Source organism: Euleptes europaea, chromosome 11 (assembly GCF_029931775.1).
Source record: "Euleptes europaea isolate rEulEur1 chromosome 11, rEulEur1.hap1, whole genome shotgun sequence".
In the NCBI taxonomy this organism is placed as follows: domain Eukaryota; kingdom Metazoa; phylum Chordata; class Lepidosauria; order Squamata; family Sphaerodactylidae; genus Euleptes; species Euleptes europaea.
In genome coordinates this window covers 18,520,571-18,538,956 of record NC_079322.1, presented here as the reverse complement: position 1 = coordinate 18,538,956, position 18,386 = coordinate 18,520,571, and the positions used below count along the sequence as shown (strand labels likewise).

Sequence of the window (18,386 nt, the reverse complement as noted above, 5' to 3'; positions counted from 1 at the left end):
AATAAATACAATTGTAATAATACTTGCAAATAACAGTAAGTTAATTATAAACCTTTCCCATGCAAGTGAAGCAACTTTTACAGTATATATTTGTCCAGGCGATCGCAAAGCTTTTATTTTGTTTATAACAAAGCAGGGTTTATTGGTTTAGCATTCAAGTCTGCATTCATAATTTAATAGGGAAATTATAAAAATTATGTAGGGAATAAATTGACCTTATTCAATTGCCAAGGTATATTGGGGGCAGGGGGAAGCACAATGTTTCTGTTTTCTTCATATATTTTGTCTCTGTGTTGATATGTCACTTTGGGATACATACTGAGTTTAACCTCGTTGAACTTTTCCCCAGGAATTGATGCACTTACAATTGGCGAGTCATTATGCTGCTCCACCTGTGTAGTGTTAAGGTCAGTGTGTTTTTCTGATTATAAAAACCATTCATGTCATTCCATTATAAATCCACAACCATTCATAATGGAATGTGTCATAGCCGAGAGCTGGTGGCAGGTGCCCCAACACGCCCTGTTCAAATACCTGATGCAAGCATCCAGTTTGGAGAAATGGGGTCTCTGCAGGAAAAGGGTGGGGGATAAGGTTGCTAACCTCCAGGTAGTACCTGAAGATCTCCTGCTATTAAAACTGATCTCCAACTGATAGAGATCACTTCACCTGGAGAAAATGGCCGCTTTGGCCATTGGACTCTGTGACATTGAAGTCCGTCCCCTCCCCAAACACCACCCTCCTCAGGCTCCACCCCAAAAACCTCCCGCTGGTGGCAAAGAGGGACCTGGCAACCCTAGTGGGGGACCTCCAGACCCAAACGCAGCCCTCTCCCTGTTTTCTTCTGGCCTGTTTGCAGATTCCCGATAGAGTTTGTTAACGGGGCCCTGCCTCTGTTTTTGTTTCTTCTCAGCCCCAGTTTGCACAAGATATGGGGATCCCCAGCTGAAAGGGGCTTCTCGAGTCTGATTCTAGAAGCAGTCGAGGAACTGTTGGGTGGGTTCCATGTAGGGTTGCCAACCTCCAGGTACTAGCTGGAACTTTCCCACTATTACAACGGATCTCCAGCTGATAGAGATTAGTTCACCTGGAGAAAGTGGCTGCTTTGGCAATTGGACTCTATGGCATTGAAGCCCCTCCCCAAAGCCCACCCTCCTCAGGCTCCACCCAAAAAATCTCCAGGTATTTCCCGAAGCTGGCAACCGCAGTCTCATGAGCGCTAGCTTTTCTCTTGGTGAAGACAGACTATACGTTGTGAAGCGTGAGAGAAGGGTGCTTTGACATTCATGCAGTGCATTCCAAGAGTCAAACTAAGGGAGACACTGGAAGTTTGTGAATGAATTTCCAGTGCATTTTTTATTGCTAGATGGAACCTTAGGGCCCCTAATTTGGGCAGGGATATGATGTGGAGGAGTAAGTAAACCTTCTCCCCTGCACTGTTTTCCTGACCTCAGATGACTCCTCAGCTGAGGTGAGTAGGTGAAGTAAGGCTGGGAAACTGGCCCATGGGAAAAAAAGGTTTAACTCCCTTCCCATACTGCAGCTCCAATCTGAATTGAGGCCACTTTGTGTGTTTAGCAATAAAATACATGCTGGAGATGCATTCATAGATATGCCGGAATCTTGTCTTTGTTTTCAGAGCAGAGGGTGTGCGTTCAAACCTCTTCTCTCACTTTTAACCTGCATCCACACATTGATGAATGTCGTGCTGTTGTCATGTTATAGCGCTCATTCTCCTCTTAGATTGTCTTGTCCACACAGAAAAATCCAGTTCTGAATTATTGCTATAGTGCTTTGATAGCACCAAATCCAATGATGCATGGATGCAGTCTTTCAGTGGGTTTGCCCTCTGTTGCTAGAGAAGAATCCCAGCTAACTGAATGCACTTAAGCAACCGATGAATTCTTTCCCAACTAACGTAGACCTACTTCATTACGTTACAGAAGTACCATAGCTGAATCCCATGTGAATTGAATGTTCTGCACCAGGGTCCTCCTTTGGGGGACAACGTGGAAAACCCAATGTAATATTTTACATTGCTATCCCAACTATTATTTCCAATAAATTTAGAAAAAATATTGGAAATAATACTTTAGAAAGTCCTGTGTTGATGGGCTGTTTGTACACAGAAAAAACAGAACAACAATTGCTGCAATGTGAAAAATAGTTTATTCAGTTTAACAATGTTTATGTGTTTTGCCTATACTTCATCAAGGGAATCTGTAGAAAAGTGTTGCCAGAAATAAATATGGCCCACTTGACAATTTAAAATTGGTTCCAGGAAGTGCCCCGAGATCAAAATGATTCCCCATCTTTTCATGTGATAGAAAAGCTTAACAAAGAGTTCGTTTTGAAATTGCATTGCTAAGAGTCCATTTTAAAGATCAGTCAGTATAAATGTCCTTTTCCAGTGTCTGCCTGCACACGTGTTATTGTTAAATCTAGCTATGGCACTTATTATATAAGAAGCAGGGGGCAGGTTGGATACCATAGTTGCTCATGTTCATACTTAGCCAAACACCGAGAATGCACCTGCCACTCATACCGATGTGGCATTTGTTAAAGTTCACACATTTGTTAACCTAGACTGGTTTCACAGTCATCACAGTACATAAATCAGCCATCACGAAACGCACAATGTATGAACTCTGGGGTGGGTCTTAAGCAATTGGCATGAATGGTGTAATATGAGAATCTGGGAGATAGTAAGCATGCAACAGATTCTTGTTACTTTGTACATTTTTGCGCAGCTTGGTGCTTCTAAATTATGATGTGATAGTACAAACTCAGAACATGTGTCTGTGTTTCCGTGGTGCTATTTCTGTCTTGGAAATAAAGTATTCTTGTGATTTGTTGCTTACTGCATTCTCTTTGTTGCTGAATCCACAAAACAGCTTCATTTCCTAGAAAATAGAGATTTCCAAGAAGTGCCTTGTGTTTTTTCTTCTTAATACGTATGAACAGTTCATTATGTTTTCCAATTTCACGGTGAACTGTCTTCAGCTGTATATGCCGTTTCCCCCCCACCCCACAGTTTTATAGCAGGCCCCCCAATCCTTGTGAGATCTCTTTCTTCTTGAGGAAATAGTTGTGGCTTGTTGTCTGTGTGTTTGTGTATAAAACAGTGCTGTAATTGCTGAAGAAATGCGTATAACCAGTCTTCATTAATTGCATTAATTGCCTCTGTATTTTTCCTATCTTCGGCACAGTATTCATAATTGTTTGGTTTTTGGAAAGAAATTAATAATCTGCATTAGTACAACAATAATCCTGGCTAATTTAGGCAATGGTGCCTATTGCTTCTTGCTGCTACAGTGCTTCCATTAGGGTTGCCAACTCAGGATTTGAAATTCCTAGAGATTTGGAGTTGGGTCTAGAGAAAAGGGGTCCTGGAGAGAGGAGAGACCTCAGTGGGGTATAATGCCATAGAGTCCAATTGCCAGAGCAGCCATTTTCTCCAGGGAAACAGATCTCTGTAGTCTGGAGACAGGGTTGCCAGGTCCCTCTTTGCCATCAGTGGGAAGTTTTTGTGGGTGGAGCCTGAGGAGGTCGGGGTTTGGGGAGGGGAGGGACTTCAGTGCCATAGAGTCCAATTGCTATTATCTCCAGGTGAACTGATCTCTATCGGCTAGAGATCAGTTGTAATGGCGGGAGATCTCCAGCTAGTACCTGGAGGTTGGCAACCCTAGCCCACAGGCACCATGGCATCTGCCAACAACTTTTCTGGTGCCAAGTGTTTTTGGAAGTGGGCAAGGCCAGGTGGGGCTTTTGGCCAGCAAAGATTCTGATTGGCCATTGGAGAGTTGATTGGCTGTGCAGGTTTTTTGAAAACATTGCTTTGGCAGTAGCTGCCACCACAGCACAAGGAGATTCACTGTGTGACTGAAGGTGAGCTGTGGCAGCCGTTTTGTGCCTCCTTCAGCAGTAGGGTTGCCAACTGACCTCCAGGCGATAGAGATCAATTCCCCAGGAGAAAATGGCCGCTTTGGCAATTGGACTCTATTGCATTGAAGTCCCTCCCCTCCCCAAACCCCGCTCTCCTCAGGGGCCACCCCAAAAATCTCCAGGTATTTTCCAACCCGGAGCTCGCAACCCTCTTTGGCAGCCATTTTGTGGCTGCACCAATCACACCGTGTCAGAATTGCAAAGGGGCTTGCAGGGTTTATTTTCCACAAGTTCAATACTTGTGAAGTGTTTTATTTCATTAGCTCAGAAGCCATAACTAATTAGTTACTGTTTAGGAGTATCTACAGAGAACAGTAGCTTTTAGACAGAACATCTGAGCTTCCAAAAGGTGAAGAGGGCTAAAGCCGAAGAGATTTAAAATAGCTACCAAAGAGTGTTGTGTTTAATATCTCGAACACAAAATTTAACGTAGTTTTTTAAAGGCGCAAAGGAACCACAAACAAGCTCCTGGGATCTTAAAGAAGCAAAAACCACCTAAGAACTGAAACCTTCCCAATTAAAAATGTTTGTTATGATTTCTAAAACTACCAAAATATATTTGGAGGTCCTAATAATAATACTTCAATGGGTTAGGAGAATTCATCTCACTGAACTCAGTGCAACTTATTTGTGAGTCTCATGATTAGGGGCTTTCCTGCACATTATTTTGTTGCTTGTGTATTATGGTGGGGGTGTGGGGGGGTTCTTTCCCACATGAGTTTTGTTCCCCCTAGTGGTTGCTTCAGTGTTTCACTGCTGTATCGCTGGCTTATTCCCAAGCATTTAAAAAGTGTAGGGAAATAAACTGGAGATACAGTGATGAAATATCGAAACCGTCACTAGAGGGAGCAAAACACATGCAAAAAGGGGGTGGGGGGAGGAACCCAACGAAATACGGGCCCGCAAGCAACAAAAATGAGACGTGCGAAAAAGCCCTAGGATTAAGCTGTCTATAGCTACCCCATCATTTACTACATTAGCTCCCTCTGACAACATTTACATGGAAATGTATTTCTTACATATTCAGGTTGCCTTGCGAAATAGCTTAATGGACATGTATCTGAGCTTGGTGAGAGGGAAGAGCTGAGTAAAAGCAGCTCGCTGGGTTTTGTGCGGAGGAAAGGACCTCAGCATTTCCGCAAGCAGGTACTACAGCAGGCCAAAATACACTGCTTTCATTTTTCATTGAGACCTCTGATAGGAAATAGAACCATTCTCTGGTGAATTCTGTCTGCTGGCAGTCTTTAGCGCCTCATGCTGTTTGCCTGCCCTGGCCTCCCATTTAGCTGCTAAGCATGTGTTTGCTGTGATGCTAAACTGGGAAGTGATATTAAGTTGGGAGAAAGCAGTTGCAAAGTGTCACAAAGGACTCAGCAGCAGAGTACCATTATGTCTTTGTCCAGCAAAGAGGCTAGGGTTGGCCACCTCCAGGTAGTAGCTGGAGATCTCCTGCCATTACAGCTGATCACCAGCCGATAGAGATCAGTTCCCCAGGAGAAAATTGCCACTTTGGCAATTGGACTCTATGGCATTGAAGTCCCTCCCCTTCCCAAACCCCTCCCTCCTCAGGCTGTACCCTGGAAACCTCCCGCAGGTTGCAAAGAGGGACCTGGCAACCCTAAAGGAGGCCCATCCTTAGAACTTTTATAGGGTGGCAGGGAGAGCCATATGACCTGCTTTGGCCTATTGTGGCTAAGAGGTTTCCTTAATCATCTGCCTGTCCTCTCCTTTGGCAAGAGCTGACACAGGCTGAATCCTGAATTTCCCAGCTTCAGAACCCACTGTGGACCTGAGTTCCAACCCTATCCCTTCCCATTTCTTCATTAATGTTCACTTGCCTCACTCTAGGGTTGCCAACGTCCAGGTGGTGGATGGAGATCTTTTGCTATTACAACTGATCTCCAATCGATAGATATCAATTCACCTGGAAAAGATGGCCGCTTTGGCAATTAGACTCTATGGCATTGAAGTCCTTCCCTCCCCAAACCCCGCCTTCCTCAGGCTCTTCCCCAGAAACCTCCCACTGATGGCGAAGCGGGACCTGGCAACCCTACCTCACTCTCTCTCTCCTCCATATTCAGCTCATGTGGTTTCCTCGTCATCTTCTGAAATCCAGATTTCTTTTTCAAATATTCTACAATGTTTTACTCCACTTTTACAAACAGGCTACTCAAGGAGACTTCTTTGCTCACTTATCTCATTTCCAAGATGTTTCCTGTAAAGAACAACCAACATTGGTAATCTGGTTCCTCCCTTGAAATTGATCTAGGTTTACTTAATAACTTAAAACAGGTTCCAAGCTAGTTTAGCTCTCAAGCAAAGAGCCGTGGGAATTGTACTTCTGATTGGGTTAGGATTGGATAATAATTAATTCTCTGCATCTTCATGTGCAGAAGGCAGGTATAGTTATGATTGTTAAACTGGATAAAACCTACTTTAAATGTGTGTAGTATAGGAATGACGCTGAAGATAACAAATTCTTAGTGTTTTCACAAAACAGCCATCCTTGTGAGTCTTTTGGGAAAGCTAGAGCAATGATTTTTTAAACAGTGGTTTCAAATCAACTTCAGTTTATAGTACATGCATGTTCTGAGCTCTGTTCCCCACTTACAAAGATGAAATGCTGGCAAATTAGTCAAGAGACCCAACAATGCAATTACAGTCTCCGACTCAAGGTCAGAGACAACACTTGAGTAAATATACAGGTCTTGTTCTGGATGCTGGGCTTTTGATGCATGGCCCTATCAGTATCTTACAGGCAAGACAATAAACTCTCCAATTTAGAAAGCCGGTTAAAAGTGAAAGTGTAGCTCCTTAACACACAATGTAGTAGGAACTCCCCAACCCAAGCCTATAGAGAAAGGGAATGAATTGCTAAGGACATCATAAATCATTTTCTGCCAGCACAAAATGCAAAAGTGTTGCTGTTTATTGAGCATAAAGGGAAATATCTCGTTTATCACAACAGAGCAGGGCTGTCAAAAGAGGATGTTCGTTAGTGCTGAACCCTTCGGATGTAAATATGGTTGCCACCCATGAAGACAATCCACAGCAGTTCAGAAAGCACTAGGGCAGTGATGGCGAACCTTTTAGAGACCGAGTGATCAAACTGCAACCCCAAACCCACTTATTTATCGCAAAGTGCCAACACGGCAATTTAACCTGAATACTGAGGTTTTAGTTTAGAAAAAACAACTCATACATTAACATCCCCACTTCATCCTGGGCTAGCAGAGTCACTCTGCATAGGATCGCGTGGCCAGACAGTCTCCGGGGGGTGCACCCCTCACCTTATAGAGCACGTAGTGCAGGTACAGGTAAGGGGTGCATCGCTGGAAGTTATGCAGGGTTTTGGCCGGCGGGTAGTGGAGCTGGAAGACGGGCAGGCCACGCTTGCAGCTCCACAGGCAGGAGGCGCGCTGCAGGACGCGCCCGAAGAGCTCCAGCTCAGCCAGCCCCTCGTCCGGCACAGCGCCAGGGCCCGGCTCTCCAAAGGCCGGTTCCCCGAGCCAGGGGTCCCCTGGCGCCTCGCTGCCGGTGCACTCCTGGTGGCAGTGTGCCTCGCTGTTGCGCAGCAGGGCACGGACGCTCTCCTTCCAGCCCTCTCCCTTGTACTGTTCCAGCGTGTAGGCGTAGGTGTGCTGCAGCGGCAGCAGCTTGGCCGCCGGGAAGCCGCGGAAGCTGTACTTCTCATACTGCATGCCAGCCAGGGTGGGCAGCAGCGGCGTTGGGAGCAGCCCCCGGCTTCGCCGCTCCATGCCCGCCCCACCGCCGCTGCCTGCTGCTGCTGCTATGGAGCCACTCGGCCGCTCGGAGGCCCATCGGGAGGCTCTGGGAAGCAGGGGAGAAAGGAAGACGGGAGGCAGGCCCTGGCGGATCCCGCAGGGGAGGGATCAAATGGCCAAAACGCACGGGAGGTTTTGCCTTGGATTTGCAACTCTCTAGATGTGCTGGGGCGACGACGCACATGCCCATGGAGAGGGCTCTGCGTGCCCCCTCTGGCACACGTGCCATAGGTTCGCCACCACTGCACTAGGGTTTAGCAGTACAACCATCAAGAAATGTCTCATGGGATTATTATGTTACATTGGGGCTAACTTGATACTTCTGTTGCACATGAGCAGCCAGCCACAGTTGATGCATTGGGGAATAGATGGATTTATTTCGCTTTCCCCCTCCTTTTTTGAAAGGAGTTTGAAAAGCATGCGGGTAAATCGCTGGAAGTCAATCAGATGCACAGATTGGAGATCACATGCATGCGGACCCGAGAAAATTGCTACATTAAAGGGGGAATCGCAAGACAAATCGGCCATGCGTAAATGGCCTCTGACTCAGTGTCAGCTACACAACTCCCTCCCCCCCCAAGCTTGTAGATCCACCCAGTTGCTGAGGAAAGGCACTTTCCCCATAGGGTAAAATTGTTTGTGAAAAGTGTTCCTAATTTTTGGCTCAGAAATCAGCCCGGTTGGGGGAAAGCCTGGAGGAAATGGAAGACAGGAGTCAGACCCAGTCACTATAACTGAAAAGAAATGTTCTGTACTACACGGTGTGGCCACCCAAAGGTTTCCTGCACAACCAAGAAAGGCTAGGAATTTATGAGCCAGGAATCTTTAATCTGTTCCATGATCTGTTGTCCCAAATTTATGAGGCAATTCAGTTAGTCTTGGATTTTATGTTGGAAATGCCTCTCAATGCCATCAAGGCATTTGCAGATTTTCTCGACATACTCTCAAAACTAGTATTGGAAAATATTGAATACAAAAGACTCCAGAGAAACTCACCAGATGTTTCTGTCCCTTTAAAACAGACTTTTTAGCAGAATCTTTTGTCTTCTTTCCTTTAACTCTTTAACTATTTTAACGTCTTGATGACCAAATTGTGCAATATAATTTCCTTTGTGGTACTGATTCAGATTATCTGCCATTTTTGGATTTGGATTCATAAAGTTTCTCTTTAATTTTGGACATCATAACTTCAGTTTCCCTGTTATCTTTTCATGTCATTGCTTCTTTCACTGCCATGGAACTGCTCAATTGTTATCTTCTTATGATTGCTTCTGTACATGGACTTCCTATACAGTCTCACTAGAGATGTGCACTTATTTCCAAACAAATAAACCCAGGGAGGGGAATCTATTCTTTTGAGTAATAAAAACAAATGAGAAAAGCAATGAATGAGCTAAATGTCATTTGTTGCCTTGCTCCAGAGCCTCCTCTTCTATTTAAGACCTGCCCTTCCTCCAAGGTGGCATGCATGCGTCTCCCTTCTCCATGTTATTCTCACATCAACCCTGTGAGGCAGGTTACCCTGAGAGTGTGATTGTTCCTAGGTCTTCCAGCAGTCCTCATGGCTGAGTGGGGATTTGAACCAGAGTCTCACTAGATGTAGTCCAGCAAACTAACCTCATTGATACATCACACTGTCTCACTTCCTGCTTTCTCTTCCTCCCCCATCTGGTGGTGTAGCTGTGGGAAGAGGCCAACCACCCAGATGATTGAGAGGAGAGAAAAATCTCATCTTCTTCCTCTCCCCGAGTTGCTCTCTGACACTTTTTTTTTTTTTTTTACAATGCTTCCGTTGTGCCACTGAGAGCAGATGTTGGAAGGGTGTAGAGAAGAGGAGGGGAAGGGGAGAGGAAAAGGCTTCAATGAAAGGGAAGAGGAAGCTTTCTTCCCATTAGGAATGAATGAATGGTCGCGAAAAGGAAGGAATACAATTGCTAATGAAATTAAAATGAACAATTGAAAACACACACACACACACTAAAATGGAACAGGCAAAAATGGGAGAAAAATGCATGCTCCTTTCTGAGCTGTACTCAGAAAGCTGAGCTGTACTCTTTATTCCAAGTTCTTTTTAACTGGGGTATTCATTAGTCCTGGAGTTGTTTGGGATAGTCCTAAAGTAGATCTTTAGGCTTGGGATGCCTGACAGTTACTCAGCAAATTAGATTTGGAAACATCTCTGCATTATCTTGCCTGGCATGCAAATTATTAACTATGTATAATAACAGTTGATTTAAAGAAATCTCAGCTGTTCCCTGCATTCAGCAATATCAGTCCCCCTTAGTGCTAGTCCCCTTAACTCCAAACCTTGTCCGTACCCATCTCCTCTTATTTCCTTGAATCCCCAAGTCGATTTGAAAACATAAAACCACCTGATACAACTCAGACTGGTTCTTCTGCCGGTATGATCTTGTAAATAAAAGACTGTGCTGTGTGACTCAAGCTGTCTCCCATTCAAATCCTGTCTCTCCCATGAATTTACAAGATGTCGTTAAAGCAAGACTCATGTTTTTTGTTTGTTTGTTTCAGCCTCCCCATCTACAATATAGGGATAATAATATTGCACTCACAAGCGGTGGTGTAGGGGTTATCAACCAACCCGGTTCTCCAGATTAAAGTCCACCGCTCCAAACCACCGCTTTTAACCACAACACCATGCTGGCTCCTAGGAGCACAGAAACATAGGAAACTCATATGAGAACACTGGCAAGAATGTTACAGGAACTGTTCAAAAGACCCAAACCAAGAAACTAACTGCGTTGTATAAGTCACTGTTTTTACCTTGACATTCTGTTCAAAGGAATGGGCACAGGCAATGCTGGAACTTTGAAATAGAGGCTGGTCAAGGCAGATGTCCCCTCCATTTCTTCCTGTCCCTCGGTCCGTGGCTTGCACACTTTCCACAATATGTGCTAAACAGTTTAACTCTTTCCCTCCCAACTGGGAGGGTTTCTCCCGGACCTATCCTGGAACTGGTTGCAGTCCCCATGCGTGTTACCCTGCATCTTTTCCCAAGCATACCAAGGTGCACATCCCAACTTTCATTGCCTTAGAAAAGAGCAAGAGTCCAGTAGCAAAGACTAATAAAATTTCTGGCAGGGTATGAGCTTTCGTGAGCCACAGCTAGCTGTATCTGAAGAAGTGATCTGTGGCTCACGAAAGCTCATACCCTGCCAGAAATTTTGTTAGTCTTTAAGGCCCTACTGGACTCTTGCTATTTTCTACTGCTATTGATTGATTAACACGGCTACCCATCATGATCTTTCATTGCCTTAACTTGAGATATCCAAAACGGTGATCTGTCTTGCTTCTTCCTGGCAGGGCAAATAGTCATCTCTACCCTTCCAATTTGTCTCCATAAAGGGAAACTGTCTCCTCTCATCCTGAAATCCAAGGAGTTTATTGCTTCATTCCCAGGGAAAAGGGTGACCTATCTGGGCTAGTGTCTGTGTGTGTTAACCAAGGTACCCTGTATTTCCCAGTCATAACGAACAGCAGTCCATCTGCAAAAGCCAAAGCAGCCCTTGGTGAATTCAGCAAGGGTACGGTAATTTGTAGAATCTGTCCTTTAAGCAACCCACCACTGATTTGACATTAATTAAAAGAATTAGCATTAAGTAACTTGATTCTGTTGGTTATCAAATGAATATAGCATGATTAATGTAGATATACAAAGTACCAGAACAACTGATGAGTGGGTCATTAACAAAAAGCATTACGAAAGGATAAGGGCACCGTTTAGAAGGAGTAAAAAGCTATTTTATTTGGTGACAGGAGTTTGATTTTTCATAGAAAATTAAAGGAATTTCTTCTTGCAATATCATTAAAGAGCCACAAACCCGTCTGTCAGGAAGTAAACACACTAACAATGCAGTCCTGCTCACACACTTTTGTAAGCCCGTTGACCTCAGTTGATGTAGAATAGTGTCACATGGCTTAGGACAGCTCTGTAAACCGGAGTTTGCCAAACTTCTGTTTAGTCAAGGCATACTGTTCTCAATTAAAATTGGAAATGTGTGTCACTCTTATGCCCCCCCCCGAAGGTTTGTTTTTATAGTATGAAAGCATAAGAAATAACTTAATGGGTTGGATCATACCAATTTTTCTGCTGATGGAAAAAGGGAGGAGAGACCCCTCCTTCTGAACACCAAAAGTCTATGTTAGTGATAGGGATCATGGGACCCCCACTGACAACGAGCCATATTGGATGGGAGCTGCAGTTAGGAGGAGATAGGGCAAGATCAGGTGGAAAAAATAGTAGGATCCAACTTCATATTTCTACATGATCGGAGGAGTGGAGATGCATGCAGGCACACAACAGGCATCTTCCTGGGGGGCAGCTATGCAGCCTTGGGAGTGATCGAATGATATAAATACATCTGTTACAGGATCACTTAAACACATGAAACTGCCTTATACTGGACCTAGGGTTGCCAGGTCCCTCTTCCCTACCGGCAGGAGGTTTTTGGGGCGGAGCCTGAGGAAGGTGGGGTTTGGGAAGGGGAGGGACCTCAATGCCATAGAGTCCAATGGCTAAAGCAGACATTTTCTCCAGGGGAACTAATCTCTATCAGCTGGAGATCAGTTGTAATAGCAGGCGGTCTTCAGCTAGTACCTGGAGGTTGGCAACCTTAACTGGACCAGACCACTGGTCCATCAAGGCTAGTGTCTACTCAGACTGACAGCAGTTCTCGAGGTTCTCAGGTGCAGGTCTTTCACATATCCCTACAACCTGACCCGTTTAGCTGGGTTTGCTGGAGATTGAACCTGGGACCTTCAGCATGCCAAGCGGATGCTCTACCACTGAGCCCCAGCCCCAGTTCTTCACTTCTATGCGTACCCTAATCGAAGAAGGCAAAGAAATGTAGCACTTAGCTGCCAGTTTGGGCTCACAGGAGCATCTTGTTGTTTAGTTCATCTGTTTCTCATTTTGAACATGGATGTGAGGCATCCTTTTGGAAATGGATGAGGCCATAGAGATGCCAAGGAAATAAACTCCACTATCTGCCTATCTCCTTCTTCCTTGTCCCTCTGATTAAGCTTGTTACTAAAGTGCTAGGGAATCGAGTTTTAGAAATCCTGAATTGTAATTTTTTTGTTAACACAGGTAGAGTATCCTTATCTAGACATCCCATATCTGGACTGATCCGGAAATGGACCCTTCATGCCAGCATGCAGGCAGATCTGTGCTGCCTGCTTTCAATGTTTCCTCTCACCTAAAAAAAATAAAATACAGAGTACGCTACATCGTAGGTGGAAACTGAAAGCCTGCCGTTGTTTGTTTGTTTGTGGTTTGTTGGTGCTCTTGTTTAACAGCTGGTACAGGTATTTCTGGCATAGCGCCAAATTGAGGGTGTTTTGGAGCCATCTACTTACTGCAGCCCCCAACCCTGGCCACCCTTGGCATGCAATAACCACTGTCAAAATAAACAAGGATGTCATATTAGTGGTCAGTGGTCAGACTGACAGCAGCCAAGATGAGAAGCATCTAACTGATGCAAGGAGTTTGGAAAGTCCCTGGGAGCTAGCATGAACTAGAACAAACCAGTTGGGGCCAGAAACTGATGCAATGTCTTGCAACAGGTGGAGTGACCTGGCATGTGATCTCATTGGTCCCTAGTGGTAACAATATGTATAAATGTTCCCAGCTCTGTAACTTCAGTGTGGGATGCTATCGTGGAGTGTGTGTGTGTGTATCTATGCACTGTAAATAAATAAATCAATGCTTTTCTAGTAGCGAGTATCTCTGGTGGTTTGTTCTGGATCGTCTGCCCAATCCACAGACTCCCGCAATAACCACCCCATGATCCTTATAGTACGATGACCTTAGCATACAATTAAACACGTGGAGACAGTAGTTGGAATGAAAATGGCCACAACTTTATTGGTTACAGCATCAGGCATTGGCGTTGCATAGGAGCTGGATCCAAGGCATCAGCCCGACCCACCTGCCAACCGATGCATCCTACTCCCAGCCCGCCTGCTGGAAGTATCCTGAGATGGCAGTATGTGGGACCCACTTGGGCGGAAGCCTGCTGTGTGGTCCCCTGCCACTTGGCGGGAGGCCACCACCCTGGTAGTCCCCGACTGGGCATATCCCATCCTGACAGCCCCCAACTGGGCATGTCCATATTCCAGGCCTCCCCCAAAACCCCTTATTGGGGACTCAGAATGGGGAAAAGGGGGCACACAGGCCGCCTTTTCACCCAAAACTGATCCGGCCCCATGTCAAAACAGCCAAAAGTTGTGAGAAATTAACACGAAGTTGACATAACCAAACAGCCATAGGAGGGAGGGCTGGACAAATTAGGAAGCAGAGTCAGCTGAGCGAGGGGGACGACTTCTTAAATACCTAGCTGGAGAAGTCAAATGTAAAAGCTCAGGTCTGAGCCTACCTGCCGGCCCCGCCCCTATTGAGCCAGGGCCTGATTGGTCCATTTGACATACAGGATTGGCCAGGAAGGTATGCAGCAGGGCAGGAAAAGTTCCAGCTGGAGTTAGAGATACTATGGCTCCTTCTCCAGCTTCCCCACTAGCAGCCATTTTGTGGCAGCATGCTGGCTGCCCAGCTGAGCCCCTGACTCACTGGACAAGTCCCTGAACCTTGTGCCAGCTCCCAACCCTCCCCAGCACATGCCAGAAAACTGGGCTTGTAGGTAAGTCTGAGCCCTGCTTCTGGTGAGATATTTATACCTTTGCTTTCTGATGGTTCAATGTACACACAATTATTTTAAATATTGTTTAAAATTACATTCAGGCTATGTGTATAAAGTATATATAAAACATAAATGAATTTGGGTCCCATCCCCAAGATATGTCACTATGTATATGCAAAAAATTCAAAAATATTCCAATATACGGCAAAATCCAAAATATGGATCATTTCTGGTCCCAATTAGTCTGGATAAGGGGTACTCAACCTGTAATACAGCATCTCTCACTACACATATCCCTTTACCATTCAGTTTTGATAATCTCTTTTATTAATGAAAATGTTTATTTCTCCACTTTAAACTTTACACATACACACCCGTAAAGACACCTTTAGCTGTGACGTATTTTGGAGCAACTGGGTGGGATAATGAGCCACAACTATAGGTGTTTTTCTTTCTTTTTCTTTCTCGCTTGGCATAAATGTGTGGGAGTGAAAGAGGGGCCGAGCGTGGGTAGTAGTAATACTACACAGAAGACTGTGAGCCAAATAGGTCAGTTCTTGCTCTCATGTACACCCACGCATTTCCTAGGTTTTCTGGGATACGCTCTTTGTCTGCAGGGTTTTGATTAAAATTATAAACGTGGCGTTTGATATCTGGGCCGACTTTCTCCCTTTAGATTTGGAGCATTATAAATAATAAACGATGCCTACCCGCATCTCGCATGCTTCTAACAAGTCTATTCTCACTGCAGGGCTTGCACATTGGCATGCACAACGCTCGTCACTCGAGCTTTGTTCTTGATCAAGGAAGTGGTCATGAAGAGAATTTTGAGTTTTCAGAAGGTATTGCAAGGGAACCTTGAAGTGTCAGAGAGGAATTACAGTTAAGACGTGGTTGCTCTGGTGCCTCCCCCCCACAATAAGCTTGTTTTTTCCTTAGTTTATGAAAAGAAGGAAGATTGTCACTGATAGCACTTGAAAAACAATGGGTCAGTGGGATTTTGCTTCATCTTCAGTATTCTCTGTTTTGGTAGTTTCAAACTTTCTACCACCAGGGAACACTTTTTATGTAGACTCCTGTAGCATGCCACTGTAGTGCTGTTTGATCTCCAGTTACATAGATGGAGCTCAAAACCACCCTCAAAGCACATGGAAGCTTCCTATGTATAGTAATATACCCTGGAGTGAAAATATCTCTTGCTTTGAATGTAACTTGTTGCACACTGTCAAAATAAGTTGTTCACCTATTGCCCTGTTGTTTTCTATGGGATTTCCCCGAGTTTCTTCAAACCTGCCGTATAATCATATCAGAGCCTGTATGTGGTAGTGGTTAGAGTGTTACAGTAGGATATGGAAGACTGAGGTACAAATAGGGTTGCCAGGTCCCTCTTTGGCACCAGTGGGAGGTTTTTGGGGCGAAACCTGAGGTGGGCAGGGTTTGGGGAGGGGAGGGACTTTAATGCCATAGAGTCCAATTGGCAAAGCGGCCATTTCCTCCAGGTGAACTGATCTCTGTCAGCTGGAGATCAGTTGTAATAGCAGGAGATCTCCAGCTAGTACCAGGAGGTTGGCAGTCCTAGGTACAAATCCCTACTCTACCATGGAAGCTTGCTGCGTGACTGCAGGCCAGTCGCTCTCTTTCAGCCTAGCCTGCTGCACAGGGTTGTTGTGAGGATAAAATTGAAGAAAGGAGAACAGTGTAAGCTACTTTGGGTCTCCAATGAGGAGAATGGTGGGATGTAAATGAAGTAAATGAATAATATTAAGAGAATTTTAGCACTTCAGGCAGCATGCAGTACATATAATGTGTACAGTATAGATTTCATTATATTCAAAAGCTTTCTCTTAGCTTAGAGTTTCTTTACCTCAGCTGTCTAAAACAAAATTGTGTGGACTCTATTGTTTTAATTTGAAACACAGGTGAGAGCTGAAAGTGTCTACCACAAAAATTCTATTATAGGTGGAGTATTTCACAGTGGCTGAATGTTGAGAGTGTGGCAGAGTTTAAGTCGACACAGGAAGCTTGGGCGTATTCAGGAAAGAGCCAGGATGCTTGTGGAACATGGGATGAGTGGAGCTATATGACGAGTGGGGGAACTGGGAAAGGTTTTCATAAATGACCATATTCTTTGATTTATAGCTAGAGCAAGTTCCTTCCAATGCTGCCTTGTGGCAGCATTAATTTCGGATACACTGTGTGTTTCCTCCAGAGATATTTCATGTGTCAGTAATTCATTTTCTTTATGCATCCCTCTCACAATTCAGATCACTTACACTAATTGAAAGATGAGATAATACGAGACCTCTGTGTTAACAGAGGCAACCTAAGGTATAAAGTGTTCTTATGAAAGGACAATAAAAAGTATTGCTGAAAATGTTAAATGATCTGATTTGGCTAATTAATGCATTCTATGTAGACTAAGAACATAAGAAAGGTCATGCTGGATCAGACCAATGTCCATCAAGTCCAGCAGTCTGTTCACACAGTGGCCAACCAGGTGCCTCTAGGAAGCCCCCAAACAAGACAACTGCAGCAGCACCATCCTGCCTGTGTTCCAAAGCACCTGATATAATGGGCATGCTCCTCTGATCCTGGAGAGAATAGGTATGCATCATGACTAGTATCCATTTTTACTAGTAGCCATGAATAGCCCTCTCCTCCATGAACATGTCCACTCCCCTCTTAAAGCCTTCCAAGTTGGCAGCCATCACCACATCCTGGGGCAGGGAGTTCCACAATTTAACTACGCGTTGTGTGAAGAAATACTTCCTTTTATCTGTTTTGAATCTCTCACCCTCCAGCTTCAGCAGATGACCCCGCGTTCTGGTATTATGAGAGAGGGAGAAAAGCTTCTCCCTGTCCTCTCTCTCCATACCATGCATAGTTTCATAGACCTCTATCATGTCTCCCCTTAACCGCCTTCTTTCCAAGCTAAACAGCCCTAAGCGTTTTAACTGCTCCTCATAGGGCAGTTGCTCTAGTCCCCTGATCATTTTGGTTGCTCTTTTCTGCACCAACTTTTAATGTAACCTCACCATTTGAGTCCTTTAATACTTAAGGGTAGTCAAGTCGCAACCAACTCACGGCAACCCCCATGGGGTTATCAAGGCAAGAGATCAGCAGAGAAGGCCCTCCCCTCCCCAAACCCTACTTCAATGCCATAGAGTCCGATTGCCAAAGTGGCCATTTTCTCAAGGGGAACTGATCTCTGTCGGCTGGAGATCAGTTGTAATAGCAGGAGATTGTTGCCTTCTTCTGCATAGCAACCCCGTTCTGTAATAAATAATAGCAAATTTGCTAGAAATATGCCTCCTTCAGTTTGGCAATTAATTAAATTCCTTAAACTAGATAGACAAAAGCTGTGCCTTTGCTTAAACTGGAGTAGAACTTAAAATATAACTTGCAGCCTGAGATGTTGATCTTTTCAACAGGGTTTTTCCTCCCTCCCCGCTAACTCTTAATCATTTTCTAAAAATGTATTGTGACGGATAAGGAGCTGAAAGAATATTATCAATCTTTGCCGCAGTATCAGAAAAAAATGTTCTTATATGTACCTTTGTGTTCCACTGAAGAAATCTATACAAAGTTTCCTTTTGGGCACCATCACCATGACCACAAATAGATTTAGGCGTAGGCTGGATTTGATTTTTAGATGCTTTTGTAATTTAAAAAAAAGAAAACCGTAGGGAGTTCATTTTGAGAATATATATGTATTTAAATATATAATGTTTAGTCCTTGTAAAATACATAATATAGCATCATCTGTCTCTGCTGTATTGTACAGGCAGACTGTGTGTGTGTTCTACATGCTGTCAAGTTGCTTCAGACCTATGGAGACCCTATGAATTAATGACTTCCAAAATGCCCTATCATTAATAACCTTGCTCAGGTCTTGCAGATTGAGGGCCATGGCTTCCTTCTTAGAGTCAATCCATCTCAAGCTGGGTCTCCCTCTTTTCCTGCTGCCTCCAACTTTTCCTAGCATTATTGTCTTTTTCAA

The 18,386-nt window shown here is 44.5% G+C and overlaps 1 protein-coding gene across 2 annotated transcripts in view; it reads left to right on the top strand.

The window, feature by feature from the left end:
• Positions 1–340: 340 nt before the first annotated feature.
• The window catches only part of HECW1 (HECT, C2 and WW domain containing E3 ubiquitin protein ligase 1), a 202,145-nt gene continuing 184,099 nt past the window's right edge, over positions 341–18,386 (top strand). For both annotated transcript variants that reach the window (XM_056857626.1, XM_056857625.1), the window contains exon 1: positions 341–407. In XM_056857626.1, the coding sequence (XP_056713604.1) occupies positions 381–407 (27 nt within the window). In that variant the 5' untranslated portion in view covers positions 341–380. The remainder of the gene's footprint in view (positions 408–18,386) is intronic.